Below are 26681 nucleotides of genomic sequence, written 5' to 3'. Positions count from 1 at the left end.
TTTTTTCCGCTGTTGCCAAGTTGTAAGGTATATAATAGTAATTAACCCATTATTTTATTATGTCATCCGTACTTTCACTTCTACTTTCCTCAGCCCTTACCACTATGCAAATTAGATAGAGCACATAAAAATAAAGACCTTGGACGTTAAGAAGAGAGCTTTGGCAGCGACACTAAGCGGTGTGATATTTCTTCATCCAGTTCTATGAATTACCTTCGATCGATGTTAGCCTTTTGCTAGTCAAGTTTTACTCGCTCAATTAGATTAGCTTGAGCCAATGTTTACTAGGATTTTGCTTTGTGAAACTGTAGCTTTTTTTTTTAACTAAATTTTAATTTACATTTTATGTCAGTGTAACTTCCGCAAGTTACAAAATTTGTTCTGTAAAGCTCGAGCCAAGTTTTAAATATAAAATATATTAAAACCTTCTTCTGAGTTGTATTACTTTGACAGACACGGTGAAATTCTTCTGATTGTCTCACTAGGGACCCATGCTAAGCTGAATGAAACTTACAATGTAAAAGTTTCTTTGTGTGTGTGTGTTTTCTATTCATGATGTAGAGAGTTTGATTAAAATCCTCTTTTAGTATTGTTATTTTTACTTAATATTTGCATTATTTGCTGTAGCAAAAGGCTAGACATTAATGAATTATTTTTATTTTTATTTCGTTTTCTATTATATCTTAGTTATATAAATATGCACATATCAGATATAACTGCTTTTTGCGACTAAGAATTTAGCTTAAACTGAAAACCATAAAACTTGAGCCCCTAAATTTCTTAAATTCTTCAGTAAATTTTATTTTACTTTTTAATACAAACTCTCCGTATATTTAACATTAGCAATGTAGTGTGGAAATCTCTAATAATTTTTAAATAAAGTGAGAAATAATATTTCAGTGGTCACAGTAAAATTCTTTCGTCTATTAGAAAATATTTGCAAAAGGAAGAGATGAAGTACTCGACGGTTGTTTTTATTACGTTATTAATATTCAAGAGCTCTGATATTGATTTCACACCGTTACAAAATTGGACGGCGTAGAAACAAATGAAACTCTCAAAAGGCTACAGAATAATCAGTCGAAATAAAAGTTTAAATAAATCACATTTTCATTAGACTAGCTAAGCGGGACAAAAAGGATTCAGAAAACTTTACATGCAATTTTGTTTCATTAAATACTGTCTGTAATCTTTCTTAGTTTTATAAATAGCAACTATTTTCTTCGTAAGCCTGCAGACAAAAGTAATGTTATTTGATTATATTCAAGCACTCCTCCTATCTTTGTTCGGAATCAGGCATACGAGTTTAGCAGCAGCACTTCACCTCTCCAGGGAATTAAAAAAGGAATGTGGACTTAAAATGCTATTCAAGTAAACATTTTTAGGACATTTTAAAGCTTTTAAATCTGTAGCTAGTAAAGTTTTAACATAATAAACGCGCTGTAGCCCAATGAAAATCAATAAAAATTTTTAAATAAAATTTTTTGTAACCTACTTTTGTTCTTCGCTAAAACTAGAGCAAAACCTAGTTCCTGATAAATTGGGTATTGTACACTCATGTCCATAAATTAAGGATAATGCGAAATCAGGCAGAGTTAGAAGCAAAACAAATTTGACTTATTTGTAAAGCTTATTTATTAAACAAAAGGTAAAGAGCAAAAAAAGATGCTATATGTTTGATATTATTAAAAAAATTAGCGATTTTTTTCTCCCTGGACCAAATTACAAGAAACACCTATTTACAAAAAACCAATATTACATGGTTGATATGATTGCTAATACATTGTATGTCTCCCAGACGATGCAATACAGTCCGTACAACGCCTAGGCATGCTGAGTATCAAATTATCGATCTGATCTTGGGGGATATTACACCACTCAAAAGGAAATGCTCTCCAAAGTTCCGGTAGACATGTAGGAGGAGGTTGACGGGCTGCAACTCGTCGTCCAAGCATGTCCCACACGTGCTCTACTGGATTCAAGTCCGGTGAGAATGTTGGCCAGACCATACGGGTGATATCCTCCGGCTGAAGGCATTCGCTTACGATGTTTGCACGGTGAGGTCGAGCGTTGTCATCCATAAACACAAACTGTGCGCCTATGGTGCCCCGAAACAAACGTACATGTTGTTACAGAATGAAGTCCCGATAGATATGGCTTGTCATGGTTCCTATCTGAACATGCAGATCTGTTCTGGAGCCCAGTATAATTCCACCCTAAACGAGCAGTCCTGCAACACTGTAAAGGTGTCGTTCAATGATGTTGTCTTGGCGGTAGTGAAAGCCTGGAGTTCTCCATATGAAAGTCCGACGTGAAGCAGACTGCAAGTTAAACCTGACCTCGTCGGAAAGCATCACACAAGCCCGCTTTGACGATGTCCACATTGCATGTTCTCTACTCCACGTTAACTACTGGCGACAGCGAGTTGCCGTCAGCGGAATACATCTTAAAACCCCTCCAGCATATAGACCAGTCTGTCCCAAACGTCTGTACACGGTTTGCCTTGAAATTGTCGCACCAGTGGCTGAAGAGAGCTGACGAGACAGGTCTGAGGCTATGCTCCGCCTGTTTCTTTTGGCAGTAACAGCCAAATACCGGTCCTCATTCGGCATTGTAACTCTGAGGCGACCTGTGCTGTAATGTCTACTCACATTACCATCAACTTGGAATCGTTGCCAAAGCCTGGAGATGACACTCTGGGCAATTCCAAGTTCGTCTGATACTTCCAGTTGGGTACGCCCACATTCCAGACGGCCGATAATTCTACCACGTAAGAAATCATGCAAATGCGTCCTTTGTGTCATAACTATTCGGTTATTGCACTGAAATGCTTATAAAGCGCCTGCGAACAATATTACTTCTTTGCCTGTATTCCTTATATATCACTCTCTAACACTCTCGTCATTGTGACGTACCATCGGTGTCATCTGGTTACTTCCTGAAATTTGCATATGATTCTTGAAGATGTGTGTAGTGATTTTACAGGTGATATATTTATTTTAGAGTTCGATTTCCGCATGACTCCGAATTATCCTTAATTTATGGACATGAGTGTATTTTACAGGCCTTATCTAAAAAAATGTAACGTTTGTTTATTGCAGAATGATGGAAAACTAATATCACAGGTCATCAGAATGCCATGCTTCGTAAAGTCTAACTCAAACTCTAATCTTTTCTTTCTTAAGAAACAGCGTCCATGACATAGTACAAAAGCTCAAAATTTATGCAGCAGAGCAACATACTTTCCTAAATACAGAACATGAATTATAATATTTATTTATTTATGGTTATAAAATACTACATAAAGTAAGAAAATGAGATGTTCCTTTGTTTTACTTCAAATCTTTCTATTCGAGAACAGTTTTACTAATCTTAAAATCATCTATCTATATACATCATTCGGGTCTAATGTTTTAAATAGTAACCCGTTGAAAAGTTCTGTTTAAAGGATTAAAAAGATGGTGATTAATAGCTTTTATTTGTTTCTTCCATTAATATTTTTCCCAACTTTAATTTTCCTTTTTCGAGCTTTAACATTTAACTATGAATTAACAAAAGGCAATATTAATACCCTAAACAATTTTTCCTAGAATGAGATAATTTTTAATAGCAAATTTTTAAAAAATTCTTATTATCTTTCTCTCTTTCTATATATATATTTCTCTCTCTCTATGTATATACAATGGTCGTGATTCTTGGAAAATCTACTCAAGTGTCTTGAATACTTTTGAATTTTAACTTCCGGCTTTTAATGACATGAAGTTATATCAGCCCTGGAATATATTATTTTCTTCTTACTTACTAATTACTTTGATATTTGAGAAAGACTGAGTGTTTCTTAAACATTTTTGATGCAGAAACTAGGAAATCTTAAATTTTTAATTATTTCCTCTGAAAAATGCATAATTGTATTGTAAGGTACCTCACTTTGGAATTCTAAATTAATGTTGGAAATGAGGAACCTAAGAACTGATAAGCGAATAATCGCTAGAGTTCGATAACAGGAAACAACAAGAGAGAAGGGTAACTAACCCTTTATTATTTCGATAAGATTTAACAAAACTCCGCCTGGGAGTGTACAAGTAAAGCCCGCACGTTGGACTTGAACTTAAAAGACTAAGAATTAAACTAAAATTAAGATTAACTAAATAAGTATAGCCAAAGCTATCAAGGTTCAATTAGAGTTGGCCCCTTAACTTATTTTACTACGAAGCTTAGCAAGGGCCTGAGTACGGCCGAGCGTAAAAACAGCTTTGAGAGAGAGAACGGCCAAAAAGGCAGACGCGCGTAGTTCAGAAACTCTGATTCTCTCTCTGTCTCGGTAAGTAACTTCGTGGTTTAAATACCGCTCCTTCTCATTAAATATTCAGCAAATTCCAAAACTATGTTCTGGCCGGAAGTAGTAAGTTGAAGTTAAGAATTTGACAGGAAAGGAATTTAAAATTTAACTGTTAATAAAATTAACATAATCCTTACAGTATGAAATAAAAATTTACAGCTACACTGTCATATGGATGTGGCTTTAAATTTCATTATTGAATGTTATTCAATTTCCATTTATAGAAATTATAAATAAAAAGGCTTTCGTTGTTAATTGCCATTCATTATCGTAAAATGAAATTTTTTTTTAAAGAGCAAATCATTACTGAAATAAAATTTTAAGTGGAAAGGAACTTTCCCTCCCTTTCCACTTAAAATTTTACTTCTGAAAAGCATTTCTGAAACAAAAAGGAAGGAATTCTTTTGTTGGTTTCCAACTCTAAGCATCGAGAAGGGTTGCCACGAACAGAGCAAGCAGAAACAATTCGGTTTGTTCTGGAAAGAAGTTCCCCTAACATAGTTTACGGTGAGTGATTAGGCCTCGTTAGGCAAGGGACATGAGTCTAGGGATCCTCAAATATCCTCGTCACGTTCCCAATCCTCGTTTACCTTAAATTTCTTACCACCCCTGCAATTAGGCTCTGTTCTTCTTTGACAAACTTCAGCGCCTCTTTACGCTTTACTTCGTCTTCCGGAAGCCATTTGAGCTAAGCAGAGATTGTTGCAATGGCAAGCAAACTGTTCTCTCATTACTACACAAGAACAGCCTGTTTGCAAAGCTACAGTTATTTCCTGTTATGACTTAAGTTTGTCCAAGATATATAGGTTAAGGGGGAGAAAAATGTCTAAGGTATGCATTTATGCAGATGGAGTTAAAAACGGTAGAACAGTAGCCTTGTAATTTAAGTGATGAATAGCATAATCTAGCTGAGTGGTTTATTTTTATCACCTCTGGTATTTAAATATTAATTTGCAAGGTAAATTTTACAGCTGTTAATCGACAATGTAAAGAATTAGCATCTCATGTAGTTTCATCAGAATTACAATCCTGGTAAAAATATTATAATTTAAAATAATAGTAGAATTTTTTTCTGAATGACTGGATTTTGCTTACATTGCACACCCTTAATACACCGATAAAAATTCAGAAAATGGTCTTTTTGCAGACAAATTTTTTATTCTTTATTTTAACTCAACCTCTTTTTTTATTTGAGATTAGTACTGTAGCGGATATATTCCATTGTATTTATATTTGAGGAAAAAAACTTGAACGTATTTACTCGGGTGCGCAGAAATAATTTAGTTAGCTGTACCCGAGTTAACTCCGTTGAGTGCATTAAGAGGTTAAATCACAATAACGGCTCTCCCAATCGAAATAAAAAGAAAACACCTGTGAATTAAACGAAAAGAAACTGGTTATAATGTTCTTCGGTATTTTAAATTTTGTTTCAAAAGTTTAAACCTTAAAAAATTATGTTTAAACAAAATTTAGCGTTTGTGTGTTTCATTCAAATGAAACTCAACTTCAGTAATTCAATGCTTGGCGTTTCGCAGTATGACTTATTTCAGTTAATATTAATACCCGAACAATAAGTACAATGAATACGGTTCCCCTAGTTACGGAATTAATTAATGTCTTAATAGAAAAATCCTTAAATAATTTGGTAAAACTAATATTAAATTATACATATTATTGAACATTATTTTATGATGACATTTGAGGCACTCATTTTAATCAGATATTTTGTATTAAAAGATGAAACTGATATTTATCTTCCTTCTTGGCAGCAAAAGAAAATTCCTTAAGATGACTAATTTTATATTAAATTAAAAGTTAAATTAATAAATACATGCTCAGAAAGCCTCTGGACCCCATTTTGTCATTTTTATTAAAACATCTGCTTCTGCCAGTTCACAATAATTAAAAAACACGTACTTAGATGTGAATTTTTTTATATAAAATTTAATAACAGTTTTGAATTTCATAAAGAAAATGTAGCACAGACAATTTTTAGAATATGCTTATCAAGTTCGCAGTTAAAACAGAACAACATGACTTTTGGTAATTCTGATAACACTTAGTAATTTATTTATTAATACTAGAGCCGCCGCTAGGTTTTTTATTCCCCCCGACCGCTAGGCTTTTTGCCGCTGATGACGGAGCAGCGGAATTTAGTACTCTTGCGTGTACTAAATTTCGCTTCCCGGCCCCTCCCTAAATTCTAAAAATTTTGCGCCTAAATTCTGGTGCTTGCTGCTGCTTTTAAATTCTAAAAATTTTTCCATCCCTGAATTTTTTTCCTGTTGTGTACTTTAAATTCCAAAAATTATGCTACTCCGGCTCTTGTACCAGCCCTGATAGAAATTAATCTGAAGTGCTTTTCTTCTGCCTTAGGTTAAATGCATTAGGCTCACCAAAATTTCATAAGTTTTAAACTTGTCCTGTTGATAATTGATACTTCATGATTATTAAGTTAGAGGTGAGAAAGAGAACTTTTGGCGTTAATTATTTTTTTATTAATTAATATTTATTTACCTCGTGAAAAAATCAGAATGAAACTTCTTTTTCACTTTCGTATATTCTGTTATTTAACTAATGAAATTGATGTTTTAACTGTAGAGTATTTGTAGTAAATACTTAAAATACTTTAAAAATCATTTTTCGTAGTGAATGAATTTATTTCTTCCTAGCATGCTGATTTTTAAAACTGCTTTAAAGCAATAGTAAAATTCATTTTTGTCATTCCCGATTTCCTTGTTTTAGGATCTTCCAACAGTGCCTAATTCTCACGGTGACATTTGGAATAGTAGCTATTTCTGCTAAAAGATGGCGCAACAAACAAGGCCGTCCTAAACAACCCAAATCTCCAGCAGCTCGCGGTAAGCATTCAAATTTTCAATGCTAAGTACTCAGATTTATAAGAGTTTCTTTAATATCTTGTTTCTGATTATGTTTTTGACTCGGGGCTTAAATCTCACCGGAGTCTTCCTCCAATAATTTCAGTTATCAGAAATCTTAATTACAGCCACAGCGAAATTCCTAAATAAGCTGTGCTCTTGTAAGTCGCAGTAGTGAGTAGCTCGAGAGAGTAAGGGGGCATAAGGTCTTCGGGTGCAGCAACCATGGGGCACCAAATTGATGTTACGAAATTTTGGAATGAAATGTTTTCCATTCTTAGCAAATAGGCAGAGCTTAAATTGCGCCGGAGCCCACCGGAGGCCGGCTCCGGTACTTCTTAGTTTTGGAAATATATTCTAATACTAGTCGGAACGCACCGGCGCCCTAAATCAGAAGGCTCCGGCACATTTTTATGTAACGGAACAATTATTTTAGTAGAAATTTAATCTAGAAAATTTTATTTTTAGCAATAAAATTATATAAAAAATAGCTTATTAAATTTTAATTTATCTCTTTACATTTTATTTAATTGTAATTATTTAATTACTTTAATTATTTTAATAAATTAATAATAAATTGTGAATTAATTAAACAATAATTACAAGTTAAATATTAATATTATTTTACAAGTTAAATAATAATTAATAAATATGAATTATTAATATCAATTAAATAATTATTAATTAATTTGATGCTCATTTTAACTATTTAATTTTAAAATTATTAATGATTTTAATAGTCATTTTGTTTATTTATTTACTTTTGTTCCTCTTTCGTGATGGTCTTTCATAGGGCTCCGGCACTTCTACTTTTAGAAATTAAGCCCTGCAAATAGGAGGGGGTGCGAAAACCCTAGCTACGGTTCTCAATTGCAGTAACTGTCGTATAACTGAATCCTAATTATTAGCAGAGGCGTAGCTAGACGGGGGGGGGGGCGTTTTGCGCCAGGCGGCGCATATTTTAGGGGCGGCATTTTCTGCGTAAAACATTATTTTATACGGGTTAATCAGGTGGACCGCCGAGACAGATGAAAATAAAGTACATTCTAAATTACCATATGGAATTAAATTTAGAAGGAAAGAATTTTACTCTGATAAATTATTCAAAGAAATCACATCGTCATTTCAACAGCCGCATGTATGTGCTATACATTTTTGATTACGTGGAAGGGTTTGAATGCATATTACGAATCTTACATTAGAAAAGGCAAATATGTGTGCAGTGGACGCAGTCACATCATCAATGTTCACGTCTAGAGTATTAAATGTTTCCATACATGTTTTTTTATATTCTTTATACTATTTACATTTGGGATGAAAACTGATGAAAATATCCGAATGATTTATTCCGGATACTTTTTCCTGTAAAAATTGTTACTGTTCGGAGTTCTGAAAAAGGTTCCGCCAGATTTTTGTTTAATATTTGGCTCTTCTGGCATGCTTATTCACAAAGTTTATTAGAACTGTTAATATGCAAAAATATAGTTCAGTATTTGAAAACATTGGAAAATATCAAAATTGAATTATTCTTTGTTTCGAAGCTCTGGATGGCAACGATTTGTAAAGCAATATAAAATAGCATCCTAATTTAAAAAAAAAAAAAAAAAGTTTTCGAAAATAAGTAAGATGTTATTTTTACATATTTTAAACTCTGAATTTTAAAGTTCCAATAACACAATCCTTAGGAATAAAACTAATTATTATGATCTAATTTTATGATTTGCATTATGTGAACTGTTTTTATTTTATTTTGAAGATACTTTGAGATGAATGAGTTTCAAGATAACAGTTTGAGAGAGATGATATCATTTATTCTTTTTTAACTTCTCAGTATTTATTATTTTGGTTATTATTATATTAATAATTACTCCTGACTTTGTTCCACGACGTTTTAACACTTTAAAACTTATGATATTTGTTAAAAAATTCGAAATGTTGACAAAATTTTGAATTGCGTTAGAAATATAACTTTTAATTCTGAATCGAGTATTTAACAGAAAGCGGCTGTAACTTCAAATGCGAACATAATTACTAATTTTAATACATAGTGCGTTTATAAATTATAAGATACATACGTATAAAATAATAGCAGTATTAATAAAATAAATTCCTCGAACTTGCGCATGCATCAAAAAGCATCAAAACTACTTTGTTTCGTAACTAACTACAAAATAACATTATTTAGAAAATGCCAGTGACAATTTTTATTCGTTCAAGTAACTCTGTCATATTGGTATGTAAACATTGGAGGCGGGTAACTTGTCAGTTGTTATGATGAACTTTCAATTATCACAGGGATTTAGGAGCAATCATTAATAGAATGAATCGTTTTGTGTTGTCTGCGACAACTTATGGAAATCTGGAATACTAGAGGGACAGAAAGACAAATTGATGGCTACAGATACCAAAGATAAACTTTCTCACCCCTTTCTTATAATTCAGTATCACTGGTATTATTGCTTACTTATAAAATTCAATATCATTGGCACGAATAAAAAAGGTGACAATTAGTTAGCTTGTGTAATCATTCAGTCAGATTATATTTTGAAGCGAATGTGTGTTATAGAAGTTTTGTCATAAAAAATTTACCTGTTTACACTTTTAAAGGAGTCTTTTTAAACACGAATATGTCAATCGGCTTATGATCGACCATTATTTTCAGTCAGCTATGCATCATAAGTATAATGTATCATAACTTCTGAATTTATAGATGTACATTTAATTATAGTTGCTTGTGATATTTTCCATTGCAGATGGTATTTTGTATTTGAACCAAACTTACAGGACTTTTCCTGTACACTTATTATATTATAGTTTCGGAATATTCTGAAAGGTTTGTGGAGGTTCATTTAAATTCTAATACGAAGTATTTATGGCTTTCGTAGGCTAAGTTTTGATGATATTCTTGCTCCTATGGATAAAAGAAGGCGAAGGGTGAGTAATGAACTCTAGTGTGCTGTCGCAGGCACTGAAACAGGACAGTCAATCAAAGATGTTGCTCTTTTTTTTTTTTTTTTTTGGAGTTGATCATTCGGTAATTTCTCAAATGCGAAAACAATTCCAAACAAGTCAAACAGTTGTGGGGAGACTTGTGCCTTGTCAATCAAGGATTACCATACCTTCTGGAGATCGTCATATTGCCAAGCAGAATCGACGAACGACCTCTACAGTTGTTACATCCATAATTGCAACATCACTTGTAAGACAATCATATGGCAATACTGTGCGCCGAAGGCTTAATAGAAAGAGACTTTAGGCCCTAGTATCAAGAGATTTATGTTTCACTAACCGCGCAGTCTAAAAGAGCAAGATTAAAATAGTGTCGCAAACATCTCAATTAATTATCTCAAGTTAGCGCAATGTCCTTTTCGCGGACCAGTCCAGATTTGCCTTGGAATCAAATGATAATTATGTAACGGTCTAGAGGAAACGAGGTACAAGACATTAGCTCTAGAATATCATTGGATATCACTCATTCAGATTCATATGCTTTGGGCTGAAATTTCTATGGGATATCGCAACCAGATGGGCAACTTTAAAGATGTTTCTGTGAAGGTTGCGCGGTATCAAAATGAAATCCTGATATGCCCATTGTGAGGCCGAATGACAGTATTGCTTTCGGATGATAATACTGACCTTCATTGAGCCAACATTGTTAACGAGTACCTGGAGAATAATGGCATTTCTAATTGGCATGGCATTTTTTCCCGCTTAACGCCATTGAAATTCTTAGGGATGCTCTTGAGCGTGTTGGTTTCGCTCATTTACATCCTTTAGCTACTTTTTAAGCAATTTAAAGCTTTGCTTATGAAGGAATGGCTACTGCTAACATCTGCGATAGCTATTCACTTCACTGAAAGCAAGGACAAGCGCTGTAAAGATTTTATGAATATCCGCAATATCGCATACCTTATTGATGTAATTTTTTTTCGGCTTTTAACATCAGTTTATTAATGATCCAAAAGTGTGTGCAGAAAAGCTTTATGTTTCCATTTCTGTTGATTTCACCGTCGTGTGGTTAATTTTTGGAAGCCAGTGTACTTGACTGAATAAGTGCTGATGATTACTTCCTCCTGTTTGTAACATTTGCTTTTCTTTTCTATCCACATGTTTGATCACAAATTAGTTGCAGATTTTAATAACTTCTTCAGTGTCGACCTTTATTGTACAAATATTACTGAGTCTGTCAGAATTTACCTAACATATAACTTGATTTTGCATGATTTGGCTGTTTAAATTGATAAAGTTACATGATACACTTTTAAATATGAAATTCTACATGCCTCATAACAGTATCTGGTATATATATTTACAGACGGGGAAATCCATTAAATAAAAACTATCCAAATTCATAAATGTTCACAAAAAATTCAAATGCCTGAGCTATTACGCTGAATGAACCGTTTTCCAGTAAAGCTTAATAACTAAAAAGTTTAATGTTATAATATGGAATGTAATGTTTTGTTTCGAATTTATCATACATCCATATGCGATAGCATGCTTGAACACATTTTCTTTCTTTCTTTTTTTTTTTTCTTTCTTTTTTTTTTTTTTTTTTAATTTTCAGAGCCTGGCATTAGAATTTATAGGCGTTGGCCACTATTAGGGCCGGAATCTGTGGTCACTTTATTATGGAGGCACCTAATAGGTTTGCCACTATTCCCTCCTGTGAAGGGAGAGACAATTTACCTCATGGTAGATTGTCTGTCCCTTCACAAGAGGTAATGGTGTACAGCGGTCAGCGTCACTGACCACTTTCCCGTCAGGGTGGCTGTTTGAAAACATATGAAAGACGTATCGAAAACACATGCATAAATAAATACGCATTTACATAAAAATGAGGAGAACGCAGTAAATCAGGTGTAGTAAATAAGTAGACCAAATGCTTCCGAAATGTGAAAAAAAAAAGTATATGAACACTCGGAATATAATAATATATTCATGGACATATATTCGGTTAAAGAGGTTTGATTGCACGGAAGTATTCAGTGTTTTAGTGTTCAGAGTATTTAGTGTCAAGTAGAAGAGCCATTTTCCTATAGAAAGTCTTCGAAACAAATGCATAGGGCAGGTAGTGAGTACTTTACTAAAACTCATACGATGATGTCTAAAAACTAATCATCAGAAAGATAAAAGAAAAGATTGATATGTCTGATGAAAGAAACAACATGCAGCTATAAAATCTGCCTACATAATATGTGCAATCTCGTGGAGATCAACCCGCAGAAACAATTTCGCATATAAACCTTTTTTAAGAAAACGTATTAAAATAGCCTGTTTTGTACACAGCCAGTATCTCTACGTTACGAATTTCAAAATGAAAACTGAAACTGAAAAATAAATAGACAAAAATAAGATGATGGGAAACAACAGGGCTTCTCAAAAGAGGCCAGTTGCTGTCGGCAGTTGCCAAAGCCTTAAATATCAGTCCATTTGCTTTTTTTTTTAGAACGGATATCAGAAGGAAATTGCTATCGCGAAGACTAGTAAGTGGATAAGACTCATAAGTACTGATACAGGGTCAAAATTTCTCAAGATTATCGATTTCTGTGATGCCAAGAGTTAATCACTGCACATCAGATTCCTTCAACAAGCTTCGAATGAGCTTGCGGAAGCAAGAAGGTGTGGTGGTGTGGTGTATTTAATTATGGTAAAGCACACTAGGGTTATCTGCCTAAAGAGAGGGATGCCTTCGTGGAGGACTTCCTAAGGGAAACTGGCTAATATACACGTTACACATACAGAAAACCAGAAAACACCCATGCAGCCAGCCCGTTCGCGGGATTCGAACCTCGGACCGAACTACCAGTGTTCAGCGACTTTACCGCTTGGCCGCTGGTGGGCTCGGAAGCAACAAGCTTCCGCAAGATGTTTGCAGACGACTATATTTAAGGTCATATCACACATAGAAAACATTTTGGAAGAACAGCTCTTTAGAACAATTATTTTGCTTTATCACATGATATGAAACACCTAGTCACTGCAGATCGTTTTAGAGTCACCATGTAAAGGGGAAGTTACTTCTCCAATACAAATGATGGTTGCCAACGAGGGATACGATGCTCCTAGCTGAGTGGTTGTTGAAAACGAACAACTTACAATTATTTTGCAAAAGGAAGAAAAAAAGCGACCTCTTTTTTCAGTGGTAAAGCAGGTAGAAAAATGCATGTGTGACACCAGCCTTGAAATAAGCTGTATGTAAGACGACTACAGTAGTTTTCATCAATATGGTATCGAGTGGAACGCACAACAATATCAAATTATGTTCTTTAGGGATGAAAAAGGATTTGTCCTGTAGATTGAGTCCCATCAATTATTGGCCTGAAGAATGCTTAGACTTTGTTATTATGCTAGTGACACTCATGAAATGCACAAAAACAAAGAGATTGTTATGATAATTTGGGGCAGAAATTGCTGTCGGCTCCGCATTGATCTCCAGTAAAGTATAAAGATCATAGCCTTGCTCAATATGTTCGTCCATTTCTTGCTGCCGTAGGTACTGATGCCATTTTTATGGACAATAGCACCTAATTTGACACAAATCGTAACATCGGCCAGTTCGCAGACCTCGGAAGCATTGCTTCGTATGGAAAGGCCGCCAAGGTCATCAAGCTTGAATCTCATCGAAAGTATATGGAACATACTTGGAAGACTTAATTTCTCTTAACGACTGTTCCAGAACCTGTATATGCGAATAATATTTCCCCCATGAATGGGCGCAGGTAGTCCAACCCACCAGAAATGGTCACGCTAGGTGAATTGAGTATCACAAATTACATGAGGGCTATTTGCCTAAGAGGAAGGATGCCTTTGCGAAAATCTTTCTGAGGGGAATTGGCTTGTATTCACGTTTTATATGGGGAAAATTGCGACACATCGCAGGCAGTCAGTTCGATCGCTTGGTTTTGAAACCCGCCGCCAGCTATAATCGTATTCTTTCCACGAGTCGATGCTGTTGAGCATGTGTCTTCAATATTGATCATTACATTCCATATCAACAGATCTTTAAAGCAAAGAACTTTTCTAACATAAAAAAAATCTAATGATTTTTTTTAATTAGACAGAAAAAGCAATCTTAGTTTGGCCTAGCTTTTTGAATAAAACTCTCGAATAAATTAAATTCTGAACTCTTCAGTAAAAATTAAAACTGATTTCTAAAACAACCAGATCCAAGTTCATCTTCATTAAAAGTAAAAAAAAATTAATCAAATTATCAAAATACACCTCAAAACTAAGACAACTTTTTTTTTTTTTCCGTAGCTTTGGATTTTATATGAGAGTGTTTCTTTTCCAACTCCTAGTTTTTTGTTTACTTCTATTATTGAATTATTTATTGGTCATTTTCTTCTTACATACAAACCCTTAAAAATGTCTTTTGTATATTTAAATTTTTGGCCTGTGAAATTTTCAGTGAATCCGAAAACATATTCATTTCTTTTAAAATTTTAATGGATTTTTTTAACTGTGTTATTTAGTTTTTGGATGTGAGTGTAGTTACTTACATGAAGGAATTGAAAACTATAATGAATTTTTTGTGAACTGACACCTAGCTCGAAAAGACAAAAGCAGTATTTCTTTGTATCCTAAGATGAATTTAAACATAGATGAGTTAAATTTCTAGAACAACCAATCTTTCGCAGCGTATATCATTAATTTCATCGTTATTTAGCACTTACGGTTTCTAACGAGTTTTGCATTTAAGAGAACTTTGTATAGATTAAGCATTGTGCAGATTTACAACAAAGTATTTTATAATATGATACATCCCGATGGCCTCAGAGATCACGTGACTTATGCAAAACAGCTAATGCAAACAAACAATGTAGATGATCTTAGAAATCACATGACTTATGTATAGCTCATGTAAACACACAAAGTAGTTCTTCCTTTTCTTCTCTTGCGGAATGTATCTCATTAAGCTGAAACATGACATTTTAAAGATGTCTAAAATTAGAATTCATTACATACCTGGCACGAACAGACATACCAGTTGTAGCTATTAACTGTTTCAGAGCATTTTTTTAGCTTGGGCAGATGCTTTATTCAGTTATCGCCATCTTAACTAAAAATTAGTTAAATACAGTTTCCTGACCTTTAATTTGTAATTCAATAATTTACTCTCTAATTCTAATTCAGTGCATGATGGCAACGATAAATAATTAACAATGTCTCGCTAATGGCAACGAAGAATAATCACTGAATCTATCACACTTCATCCGCTCTTCTTTCCCATTTTATTTCGAATTAATTTTCATCTTCTGGGTAGAACTAACGTATTCTAGAAATAGGAAAATAAATTGGGCAATGTAACTAAAATAAATTCTTCTAATTAAAAATGAAACAAAACAAAGCAAACATTCAACTATAGATCATTTGATTATTCAAGTGCTTAATCTTTTGAATTGTTCAGTTTCTGTAAAACACCGAACAATACTGTCTTGACTAATTTTTCATTCGAATAACAAAGATATTCAATCATAAGTCCAGCTATTCTGGATTTCAACCAAAGAGTTACAGCGTTGATGACATAAATAAAAGTTACCTCTTTATTAAAAGAAACCTTGTTTTAGCAATTTAAAATTATATTCTTTCTGTTATCACTTGTATGTTTTGGGACTCAATAAACATAAAATGTTAGTTGTTACTACTAAGCCTACCTAGAAAGAAACTATAAAATGTTGTATATGTGTCCCTTACATTAATCATTATGTTGCAATCAATCAATTTTAAGAACGACTTGTCTTGAAATTTGCTATGCGAATCTGCATATTTGACTACATAATTGTTTGACTAGCATCGAAAGTATAATTTGTGACTTAATCATTCATAAATAATTAAATTTTCAAAAATAAATTATTTTTATCATGAAATCACTCTGTTGGCTTTCGTCATGAAATCATTTTAAGCTGTCGGCCAAGCTTCAAACCCTAGTTCTACTTAAAAAAAACCATTCAGAGTGTTATTATTTTCCAATCTAAACTTTCAAAAAAAATTTAAATACTTAGTACCCATAATTGATCCTTGTATTAAAGCTCTGATGTCCGTGACAACCGTGACTTAACCTGAGCGAATTTCTAATTTCAGATTTCATTGTTTATTAAATACCTAAGGGGAATTCTAATAATACATTATAGAACAGATGGAGGTAAAATTTACTATCTAGTCTTTTTAATTAGAAATTTCACAGGTTTAATTTTCATACGAAGTTTTAGATGCTACAAAATAGGGTGGATTTATTCTCATGATATATTTAAGTATAAGTGAAAGTACTTTTTTTAATGGTAAGATGAAAGCCTCCTGTGAAATTATGTTTTTAGCCTATGATTTCAAGATGAAATTTAAAAAAGAAAACAAGAAAAGAAGAGGAAAAATAAAAAAGAGAAGGGGGGAGAAAAAGAAAAATCAGACCTTTGACTTCTGTTATGTAGATCTTTGGCCTAAGTTGATGGAACATGACCATAGAGAAATACTATCAAATTTGTTTACTTAAAACTGCATACGTGGAAATAATATGTTTCTTAAAAGAAAATGCGATTACTCTTCCACAAAATTAAACAAAGCATTACAAAAATATTTTTCTCAAATCTAATTTTAGTGTTCATTAAATTTATATGTAGCAGCTGGTTACTTGATAAGTTACTGTATCATTATTTGAATTTTATTTAGTAAATAAATGTTCCCGCATTTTTGATACGAAAAAAAATTAAAAAAAAAAGTATATATACTAAATATATATATTTCAAAATCTTGTATTTTTTTCCGTTAATTACTGTTGTACGTTACTATTATACAGCCTGGAGGCGTTGCTTAAGAGAGAAATATTTTACAGTTTAGGAAGGTTAAAAACGTGTAAAAGGCTTAGTGATTTCCAATTTATTGCCAGCCTGCTCGCCATATGTGCAATTCTGATGCATTCACTGTTTGAAAATAAATTATCTTTAACCTTATGTATTTCTTTCTGAAGTTTATTTTATCTGTTTCTTGCATGCCACCCAAGTTTTGTCCATAAGTTAACAGACGCCCTTATTCAAGGAAGAATTTCACACACGAATGTTTTAACACAATTCCCTGCCTTTCCATTTGGTCTGCAAAATTAATACTTGCAAAGGTAGTTTTTATTAAAGAAACTCTAAAACTTAATTCTATAAGTTAGGCAATTTTAATATATAGATTTGGTCCTTCAGATTCCATTGTTTATTAGTTTGTTTGCTTATTATTGGTATTCAAGTCCTACCCAATATGTATATGTAATTATTAAGAAGGTGCGAATATTTTTGCTTTCAAATTACTAGGCCACCAACAAATTTAATTCGTAACATTTCTGTTTTATATTTTTTTTGTATGAACTTATTTCAAATATTTCTTTCAGATATGTTTATGTATCGGAATGCTGTGAAAATGTAAAGTAAATAGGACATTTAAAAATTTTATTTGGAGTAAAGGTGTTTAAAAAGTCTGTAAGATTTCTTCTCTTATCAGGAAATTTCAAAAGTTTTTTACATTTTCAGAGAAACTGCAGTTATCTACAGAGGTAAAACTTTTTGAAGTTACTGAAGATATCATCATTGCTTGCTTAGTAGGGAATTTCTTTCTTTCTTTCTTTTATTTATGATTATCAGGGAACTTCTTTGAAAAGTGTAACATTTTATAATGATACATATTTCTCTTAGGAATATTTCTTTCTAGGCATTTACAAGAACATTCAGTTTATTAACACTGTTCTGAAAATCTGGTCTTTGCTCATTGCCCGATATAAGATGGTAAATATTTCGTATTGTTGCCAGAATACAGTACATATATAGAATCTGAGTTAAAACAACAAGCCTAATAATGATTATTAGAAGTGTCAAGGCAATAAGAATCAGCGAATATTCATAAATTTGCGGGACTATTTACGAAGGTTTAAATATAGAACCTTCTTCTGTTGCTTCAGAAGCCATGGACCTTATAAGAGAAGATCCTTTCTTATAAGGTCCATGGCAGAAGTGCAATGACGAAAGAGAAGCCTGCGCTCAAACTCCGGCAATGACAGGATGGAAGCTGCTGGCGTCATCTATGGATAAAAAATAAAAACAACTGTGAAATAATTTTCTTAAAAGCTGAATACGTAAGTTGAGGGTAATTCGTTTTTTTACCTTTTCTTAGTTGTTTTCATTTTTTATCATAGATGCTTGACTTCCTTCTTCTCATTATATAGCCTGAGCACATGCTTCTCTTTCGTCATTTGCATTTCTGCAGCTGATGCAAATTTCCAGCACGCGCGATATTCATATTAGGTAGAAAGAAGAAAGTACTTGAAGGAAGGTTTTGGAGGGCGTGCTCTGCCTGCATGATGATCACGTTGCTAACTTTGATTCTCTAGAGTTTAGAATTTTGCGTCGTTGAATTACTCTTGCCATTAAGCTTCTTTACGCCGACTTCGAGTCAGAGCATCTTGTGCGATAGTTAAACTGTCAAGCATAGACTAAGGCTATACTTAAACTTCATCAATTCATTACCTTTATTTTAGTTAAGCGAAAAGCGTTGGCTTTTGTAAGCGCAAGTTTTACTGACTATTAAACTTTATCTGAGTTAATAAAGGGTTCTATAACCCTTTGCCTGACTTTGTAGTACTTAAAAAACTTGGTGATAATTTACCAGTCTTCAACGTTGGATATATTCTGTAATAGCTAAGAATGAACAACGTTACAAACCTTCAAAACTTGTCTTGCAAATTTAGGAATATTATGCTGATTCTTGTTGCCTTGATATCAACAATAATATATAGGGTATATGAATTATTCTAGATATCATTTTGATCATAATATAAGAGTGTCTTATATATTTGAAGGAGCTTGTCTGTAAGGTATATGGTAGCCTTACCTATATAAGCTTGACATATATGGAACGTGTTTTCTTAAAAAGATAATAAATAATCTAAATATCAAATCCTTGGGTGGAACTGTACAAAAAAGGTATCTTTTCTTTCAACATAAAAAATAAAAAAAAAAGGGGGGGGGGAAGAAACGAAAGAAAAAGAATAAACAATAAACTATCTTCATATTTTTAGTGTCGGTCAGCATGTAAAATATATTTCTAATTTTAGTCTGCATATGAGGTTGGTTTGGGCTGTACGAAGATATTTAAGCGAACGAATAACTTCTGGCCAGCACCAACAGGAACAATGTTAATGATATTCTGTCCAGCATGAACAGAAACAATGTTAATGATATGAAGTTATGTATAGGTAGCAGTTACAAGGCCACCAAAATGTTTAATTCATAACATTTTTTAAAACATTAATCCAGTAATACCAACATTGATCCAGTAATGAAAACGACCCCTTTAAAATGTCTGACGTTCTAAAACAACGTTCTTTAGGAGCCCTAATTGTTCTTTAGGGGCCCTAATTGTTTTCCTGTTTTTATTACAACAAAAGCAACACTGTTGTAGTAGGATGATTTTAACCCCATGTAATTATAAGTCGTAGATCTACGCCCTTGGGACATAAACACTTATTAGGCCTTTGTTGTAGACTTTCTGGACTGCGGCTGCTAAAAATTGGAACTGCTGACTTTGGAAGCTTTTTTCAACCCACTCGGGTTAATGCATTGGTAAAAAACATAAGAGTGGTTATGTTTAATATGTTTAGAAAACCATATTGAGTCTTCCATCTTTAACCGTTTAAGTTCGCAATGACCGTTACTAGGCCAGTTTCTATTACATCTGTATTTATAATCTCTGCTTTTTTTTTTTTTTTTTTTTTTGTTTTGTTTTTTTCATGAAATCTTAATTGTAGGAATTTAAGTTCTGGCTTTTACTTACTCCAATAGTTCCTCCAACAGTGGGTGGTATAAGTTATTTTAGAAGTCAAAGCTCGGTTTGCATTCGGATTCATTTACATCCAGCTTGCATTTCTAAATGTCCAATAAAATATGGACATTTGCAAAATATTATTCAGGGAAAAATGCCAATTTATATAGTGTTGTTAGGGACTAAAATTTCTTATAATGTGTGATATCGGTGTACACTGAAATTCGATATATTTATTCTTCCTTCTAAACGCATATTTGCGCAGTTACAGTAAGAAAATTAATAAACATAAATAAATTTAGCATCTTCCCCTTAGGTTTTTGTCAGTGAATGTCAGAGGTTGTTTGAGGAAAAAAAAGACATTGCATATTATTCAAAATTTTTCTTCTATTTAAAGGATCGTTAATTTTTTTCATGTTGTTGTTAGGAAGCTCAAAAATTAATTGTACTCTTACTATTAATCAAACTTGAGACCTTCTAATTGCAAGGTAAGTGTACTGAATATGACATCAAGTGATCATAGGAAGAATGCTTTTAAATCCTTACAAATTGTTTCTAGCTGGGCTACTGCAGTATTTTATTTATATCTTAAGACATATAAATTAACATTCTCTTCATTTAGACACAAACAAAATGTCGGAAATTGAAATTTTTACAATGATTTTCTGTACTTTATTAATTTCAGCTTAGAGACAAAAAGAGAAAGAACTAAATATTAATTTGATATTTTACTAATATTGTAGAGTGCTTTTATTGTGCTATTATTTATTTATTATTTAGTGTGCTTTGATATCATCAGCTGTAAAGACCCTACTGAAAGACTAAGTAGTGAATTCTCTCTAGGTCTTGAAAGAAGAGATGACTGCAGAATAAGGTTTAAATAACTTTTGAACTAAATTAACCAGAAGCGCATTCACTCGGTGCTCACAGTCTGCCACCACTTGTGGCTAAGTAACTTAACAGAAAAATAAAATGTTCAGTCACAATACAGTAAGACTGGCTACACGACTATCTCCTTTTTTTTATTTAAAACGCTAAATCGGCTGCACACAGCAAAGCCGAATCCAGAATATCAATACTATCTAAAAAGAGTGGCTAAGCACCAACTATTCACGTACAAAGCTACTGCATCACGCGGCACAAATTCGGAACTAACTCTCCTACTATCACGTACTCTTTGAACCGCTGCTTAAATACTGCTTCCGAATTCACTTCGAATTTGCATACACGTCATTAAAATCTGCATTCTGGCAGCAAACTGAAATCAGAAAGGAAAGAAAAGTGTCTAAAACTAAAAATAATTGGTTAGAATAAAATAAGGTCTTTACGATATCTTTCGGTACTTTTGAAATTCGTCTAATGACGTGAAAGAAAACTGCTAATTTGATAATTTTCGTATGAGCAATTACACAATAAGATTAGATCTACTAAAATCCAGCCCTTATCAAGTTCAAGCGATTTATCGCCGTTTTCACAAATTATTTGCATTCTAGACAGCAACTAACTCAGAATTAATTAAAACTCAAAAGTTTATTTTGCATTCTATAGGAGACTGCTAACAAAAATTACAATTAATTTTCTTACTGCTACAGGCTGGAAATAATTTAAGTAAACTGAAGAGTTGAAATGGACACGAAATTTAATCCTAGCTCGAACCTGCTGCCAGGTTAATTATCTGTAAATTAAGATTATATATAACAAGCAATTCACAGTCATATCAAACCACCTGCAGTTTCATCCCAGTAGCCGATTTCACTAAGCGCAAGTATAAGTTCATCGCTAATAAACAAATAGCGATAGTTATCAAGTTAACTGAATCATCCAAAAAAGTATTTTCGCATTTCTTGTTATGACTAATCTCGTTGGTCTGATATCAGATCAAGCCCACAAAATTTCTCCTGGCAAGAAGACAAGATTGCGTCTGTCGTTAGAAAGAGCCTTGAGCACCATACAGGTCACAGTACGACTTTGGTTAGTTCCATCCGCTGTTTTGAAAAAGAGCGCATTGGGGGCGACGGGTCCGAGAGTCTTACACCTATTCCTCTACCACCAACCTCTCGAGCGGACTTTCTTCTCGCCGCATATTATTTGAGGACCCCCATGCGGCACAGACACTATACATTCAAAAATATCCATGCTTTTTCTCGTATTCAAACCCGGGCCCTTCGGTGCGGCAGTCAGAGTCACTAACCACTATCCCGGATGGGCGGCTTTCGCATTTATGGTTTACTTAATTTACATTCTGTGGAAAGCTGACGAAAGAAAACTGAGAGGTGGAACAGAGTTAACGTAAAAGTAATTTTAATCAAACCTTTCAGCATCTTCCCCCTTCCCAGAGGACATGTTTTGATTTTTGTTATACTCATGATGATAATTTTGTCATTATTCTTCATCAGAACGTTTTGACTCGAATACTGTGAACTAGAAATCACTTTTAATATTAGACAGCTGAGAACTTGATCAAACCTTATACCTAAATTCTAGAAACCAAATGGCGGCAATTAATTATAGATGGATGCAGAACCAAAATAATTACAAAGTAGCGATATTTCAAAAATCTCAAACTTCCTCTTAATTTAAGAAACAACTGAAATATCATAGGAATTTAAATTTTATGTTATATGTAAGAGTATGTAATAATCAAGTGAAGATATTTAAAAAGAAAAAGCGCATGATCAATGATAACAATATTGTTCTTGAAAAGATGCTGCTTTAAAAAGCGTTTCCTAGATACTGGATTTCTAGTTCAAGTAAACTTACGTGAAATATTTTTTCCACTTACATTACAGTTTATATTTATTTGAATTTTTCAATTCGAAATGAAGATACCCTTCAGTCATTGAAGGACCTAGATAATAAATAGAATTTACATTAACCAGATAGAGTATAAATATAGTGTTTCCATGAACTATATCTGATTTTTTCCAGATAATAACTGTGCAAAATTCTAAACTGCTGTTCGAAATCCTTTCTCCTTTCATGTAGTAGAAAAATGTTAAGATCTACGGAGTATACGTGATGAGTTCAAGCTGGGCACTCAATAAAACTCTCCGGAGGCGAACCAATCTCAACTCTCATTCCTGTGTGATGAAATACACTTTCCTAAAAGCCACCCTTATGATTCTCACCTCTGGGAAAATTGGAAATAAGGAACTACCTCGATAAAGACAAGCATATAAATAGTTCTTCCTCAGATGAAATTGGACGCGCCGTCTAGTGGATCAAAGAAGAAATATGTCGCTGTATAAAACTACAAGACATCGCTGATAAGGTAACAGTGTATCTAAGAGAATGGTTTTGTTCTAGATTTTCTTGCCCCCTTCTACGACTTAGCAATTGCGTTTACCCAATAAAATGTTGGCCCCCCAAATGAGCGGAAACCCTTGGGCCAAAACTTTATTTCTCCCATGTGCACGATATACCGAAACGAGTTGATCGAATCCGCACTGCCCTTGTCGAAGAGAAAGGAGGAAAAATACTAGATAGTGATATTTCTGTATATAAAGCTGGCCCCCTATGGCCAGTGCGTTAAATCGAGTGAATTGTTCTCGATGATTAAACGCTGAAAAAGTTACTGTAATAATCCACTCCCACACCTTCTCAAGAGAAGCATAATCCAATTACTGTATCTTTTGAATTTCTAAAAAACTTTATTTATAAAACTTACAGTTGATTTTGAATGCGTTTTTTAAAATAAAAAAGTAAGGGGGACAGACCATGATTTCTATTTTCTTATTTTTGAGAATTTAATTATGACTTGCGTTAGAGGACTTAATGTATTTTATTTTATATTGATTATAATGATTTTACTCATGATGAAATATTTGTTTCAAAATTTTAACATTTTTGGTAAAACAGTTTGTTGCTAATCCATTCCAGGACGGCATAATTACTTACAGTAGGGCACCGCTCAAAGTGATCACGTTTGTCCAGGCCATTTTTGATAGCATTAACCGAATTATAACATTAAACGACGCGAAACATTTTTCTTGAAAACAGCAAAGGGTATTAAAATAATATAATTTAATGTAAAATACAATAAGAAATATATGAATAAGTATTTTCACAGACCTTTAACTAAAAAAAATGCAAAAATTTGTTTATGATATGTTTATAGTGCTTTTAATGAAATAGTTCATTTATGAATTGTTTGTAACATTTTCTGGAAATAATTTGACCGATGCTCTATCCCTAATCTTAATACTCGGAGGAAGCCCCTCATTTGCTGGAAGAGGACATGCAAATATAAGTTTCAAAATTAGGCAAAAATGCAATCTTAGTTTGGCGTGGATTTATGTATATTATATATTCTTATTTTATTTTAAAAGGTGTAGGGAGGGAATCTGCAGAATTTTTTTAACCCCTAATAGAGAGGGAGGGACCTTTATCTGATCATCCTCAAAATGGACACTGATATTAAAAATCTTCGCGAAACTAATCTTACTCTTTTGCCTAATTTGTATTTTTAAATGGTTGACTAAAATTGATAACAAGCTGTTGGGCGACATTTCTCTGACACTTGACAATTTTTATAATCTATTTTGACCTTACTCGGAGACTTTACTTCAGTTAAAAGAACGTTCTCTTATACAAACGGTCGGGGCTTGAGTAATTCGGTAACGATATCCGAATGATAACTTTAACCGCGATTACATGCGGCGTCTACTGTATTGTGAATCTCAAAAATATTAATCTTGGTTTGGTTTAATTTATTGGGATTACGGCAAAGCACACTAGGGCTATCTGCCTAAGGGAAAGGATGCCTTCGTGGAGAACTTTTAAAGAGAAATTGGCTCGTAGGCACGTTACACATGGGAAAAAGCGCGAAAACGTCCGTGCAAGCCAACCTGTTCACCTGTTACCGCTCGGCCGCTGGTGGGTAAATATTAATGTTTGAGTTTACTGTTGGTCTTTCACTATCATCATTGGTGATAGATCCCACCAGTAAACCAGAAGTTGAAGGCTGCTTAATACTGCAGTGTAGCTCAAGCTCGAACCCAAATAAGCGGACTGGCTACATGGTTAGGTTTCATGGTTTTCGTCATGTGTATATAACCTGAACACAAGCCCATTTTCTCTAGAAAGTCCTCAAGAAGGCGTTACTCTCCTTAGGCAGATAGCCTTAAAGTGCTTTCCCATATTCAAATAGCCTAACCTAACCTAACCGGTGGTGATTAACACTACCGTGACGAACATAATTTCCTAATAAAAACTGAGTATAATCGTATCAATATTATTTAAAGGAATACATAATAGTAACTAAGCTTTCACATGTTAAACAAAAGTAAATTATACTTAAACAAACAAGAATTCATAGTAGGATTCTTAAATATGTTTAACTTAACATTCAAAAATTGTATAAATTTATTTATTTAAAAATGTGAAAATATCACATTTCACGTAACAGATTTTTAACAACAAATACCCTAGTTACTTGCATGTTTCCCGCGTCTTTTATTTTTCTTAGAGTGTGGTTTAAGTATCTTTTATTTTTCTCTTATAACTTTCCTACCCAAAAGAACGGCAGTTTCCTGTAATTCCATATAAATCCGTGACATTCTTTACGATAGATCCATAATAAAATCTTTGCACACACATTTCGAGATATTTTATTCAAAACCGCGAAGTCCTAAACAAACTAGAATTTCCCTTGCTTGAATGTATAAATTCGCCTTTTATAATACAACAGGAACTTAAATTGGTAGATCATTTTACCTCCTTCAGTCCTAAGTATATATCCGGTAGCTTACTCACTAGCAATTCTTTTCCTTTTTGAAGCGATGTTTCACTTTTACAAAGGGTATCGTAAAATTCCTAATTTCATCAAAAATTTTAAATATGAGAGTTTTCATAGCACAGTCTTGATGGGAGAATCTTTCGTCAGTCTGAAGTTCAGTGTTTTCACTAATTATAGGATTGATTTCACTGTTAGGCACGGTTACGAAAATTCGTCGCCTTAGAATTTAATTTAATAAGGTGGATGCGCAGGACTCTACCAATTTAATACTGAATCATTACGGAAGTGTAAATGTATTTCTAGAGTCATTCCTTTTAACCTCAGGTCTAAAGGAAATTACAGGAGGTATTTGTTCTCTTTTGCTGATTTCTTGGAATTTTCAGAGGCGATGCTCATTTCAGAAATATATTCTTTAAAAATAGAACTTAAGAGTTTCTTTGTAGAATATTATGTGTAGCATAATTTTCAGGAGCTTGTTTTACCATTTTTGATGTGGAAGACCTGTCATCATAAACGGTTTGCTCCGAAATCTTCACTAAGAAATAGGTTTCATTTTAGTCTTCGCTCATTCCAAACTGCCGTTTTTTACTCAGGGAAATTAACGACATCAAATCGCCTTGTCTTCATTTAGTCTCAGAATGAGCTTTGCAAATCATGAATGAGCAAAAATCCTTTGTAGCTTAACAAGCGAAAATTCACAGCTGGCTAATTCTTCATAAATGTGTATGTTAGTATCGCCAACAGCCTTGCGAGATCTTTTATCTAAAATTCTAGGAATTATCCTAGCTAATTTTTAGAATCAAGGTCATCGCACCGTGTTTGCTTTTTCAATATTATATTTTTCAATACCTTAATAATCTTATTCATGCAATGAGTAAAAGGTGCTAGATGAAAGTACGCATCAGTAGAAATGAAACGTAGCAATAAGTTGGCA

The 26681-nt window shown here is 33.4% G+C and overlaps 1 protein-coding gene across 3 annotated transcripts in view; it reads left to right on the top strand.

Annotated features, from left to right (window-relative positions):
• The window catches only part of LOC118182799 (uncharacterized), a 623155-nt gene that overhangs the window by 89457 nt on the left and 507017 nt on the right, over positions 1-26681 (top strand). For all 3 annotated transcript variants that reach the window (XM_085815295.1, XM_085815293.1, XM_085815294.1), the window contains exon 2: positions 7085-7200. In XM_085815295.1, coding sequence (XP_085671421.1) covers positions 7085-7200 — 116 coding nt within the window. The remainder of the gene's footprint in view (positions 1-7084; positions 7201-26681) is intronic.

Source organism: Stegodyphus dumicola, chromosome 4 (assembly GCF_044657685.1).
Source record: "Stegodyphus dumicola isolate Sdum_Otavi_A_Nest chromosome 4, ASM4465768v1".
Classification (NCBI taxonomy): domain Eukaryota; kingdom Metazoa; phylum Arthropoda; class Arachnida; order Araneae; family Eresidae; genus Stegodyphus; species Stegodyphus dumicola.
This window is presented reverse-complemented; position numbering and strand designations above follow the sequence as displayed.